This window comes from Sphaeroforma arctica (genome assembly GCF_001186125.1).
Source record: "Sphaeroforma arctica JP610 unplaced genomic scaffold supercont1.2802, whole genome shotgun sequence".
Taxonomy (NCBI): domain Eukaryota; class Ichthyosporea; order Ichthyophonida; genus Sphaeroforma; species Sphaeroforma arctica.
The window spans coordinates 2,745-4,858 of NW_014037756.1; the positions used below are offsets into that span (position 1 = coordinate 2,745).

Sequence of the window (2,114 nt, forward strand, 5' to 3'; positions counted from 1 at the left end):
AAACGGTGTATGTATTTACTCTGGACTCTGTGGTGTTTTTCAACTATTTTTCAACTATTTTACGGGGACGAAGAGTAGTAAAATAATTTCTGTCTACATAAAAACATATTTGTTTTTAAAAAACTAGTCTTTTCACTGTACATACGTAAATATATTTCATTTCATATTTCATATTTATAGACCGAAGTGAATAGTCGAGACGACCCAGGAGTCAGGCGTGAGGCTAATGGTCCCAGTACCGACTGCAAATTTGACCAATATGCGGCGCTACCGCTATGTATTATGTACGGAAATATAACGAGTGATATCGCAATTTATTTCTTCAGAATAAATTCACGGGTGTTAAAATTCGGAATGTTAAGCGTGAGAGGTGCCGTACTAACAGCTTGTGCCAGCATTGCTGTCGCTCAAGTTAACGGTACTACAAATAGTAGCACATCAAACTGCAATCCCTACGTATTTGATTATGAAGGTAATAGATATAACTGGTATGATGATGATGAGGTAGTCTACAATGGTACTACACTACTAGGCAATATTACAAATATAGTGACTGCTGTGGTTGCAAATAGCACATTCGCCAATTATCCGGATGAGTACCCTTACCCGCCTGGAATTGTTATCACGATACAAACAGCCGAAGGAATTTTCGAGAAGGGATACGGTTACGCTGACGCAGGCATGCAAACACCCATGAAAACGAACGCCAGAGTGGAGGTCGGATCAAATACTAAGGTGTTTGTTGGTACTTTACTCATGCAAGCTGTTGAGCAGGGATTGATGGATGTCAATGACTATATGACCTCGTATATTCCAGATGTTGCTGTCACGGTGGTAAATAGTGATAAAATCACAATCAGACACCTGATGACACACAATACAGGATTGTTCGATTATGGTGACGATATTATTCGAAATTCTTTGGGTTCCAGACAAAACATGACTGAATCGTATAGTCCGGAAGAATTAGTGAATTCTATAAAAGGACGTACAGTGGGCTTCGCCCCTGGTAATTGCACTGAATTCTCATACAGTAATACCAACTATGTATTAGTGGGTCTCATATTGGAAGCAGTCCATAACAAAAGTCTTGTTGAACTTATGAATGAGGGTATACTACAGCCATTAAACCTGACCGGCACGACTTTCTTTGAAGGAAGCCCAGATGCTAACAGTTTGGATAGCCATGGATATTATTGGAAATATGACACGATGACCTCGTCAGATGCTATTTTACTGGACACAACACGATGGAATCTCAATCAGGGATGGGCTGCAGGTGCCATCATTAGCACTGGGCGAGATATGGTGACGTTCGCACGTGCCTTAGGAAAAGGTGAATTGTTTGCGAAGGGCACAGAGACCTTCGAATTGATGAACGGCTATTTCAGAACTTCCAATATGGCCCTCTATGGCTTCAGCGGATATGGCTACGGCCTAGGCGAGAGTTTCGCGCCGGATCTACATGCTCATGGCGGGCAAACACTTGGATTTCGCTCCACCTTCGTGTTCTCTGTCGACCAAGATTTTCAGGTTTTCATTGCTCAGAATGAGGCAGCGGAAAGTACCGCTGCAGTGGAGGCAAACCAATTTACAACATTCATGCCCAGTTTATAAGCGAATTAATGATGAAGGCAAAGCTAATATTGTATTGAAAGCTACATGGCAGATATTAATCGATGCATATTTTCCATCCCAGACAAATTTGTCGTACAGTAGATTCGCGCGTTTGATTGTCCAACACAATATTGTAGGAACAATTTAGTTTGTCAGTGTATATAAATATCTATACCAATTCAAAAGGAGCCAAGAAGCGGGGAAAACCTGCAGGCAAACATACAGACTGCGATTATGCAGCACAGTGCGCTGCACACGGCCATTCTACTGCTCGCCCAAACAAAGTCTTAGAACTGAATCAGGGGCTATTGTATATATCCGCCAATTCCTGGTATTAATCGAGCTTGCGTAACTGGATGCCCTGTTGAATCAAAAACTGGCAGTACTGACTATATTTTGAATAATTAATAAGCCTGAACTTGAATGACCACTTGCATTGAGATATCTCTCTCTCTCACTCACAACACACACACACACACACACACACACACACGTGT

The 2,114-nt window shown here is 41.6% G+C and overlaps 1 protein-coding gene across 1 annotated transcript; it reads left to right on the forward strand.

The window, feature by feature from the left end:
- The first annotated feature begins 334 nt into the window (after positions 1-334).
- Positions 335-1,772, forward strand: SARC_13003 (beta-lactamase). Its single transcript, XM_014292877.1, has one exon. It carries the CDS (start codon positions 355-357, stop codon positions 1,615-1,617), a length of 1,263 nt encoding a protein of 420 aa, XP_014148352.1. The 5' UTR covers positions 335-354; the 3' UTR covers positions 1,618-1,772.
- Positions 1,773-2,114: the final 342 nt, after the last annotated feature.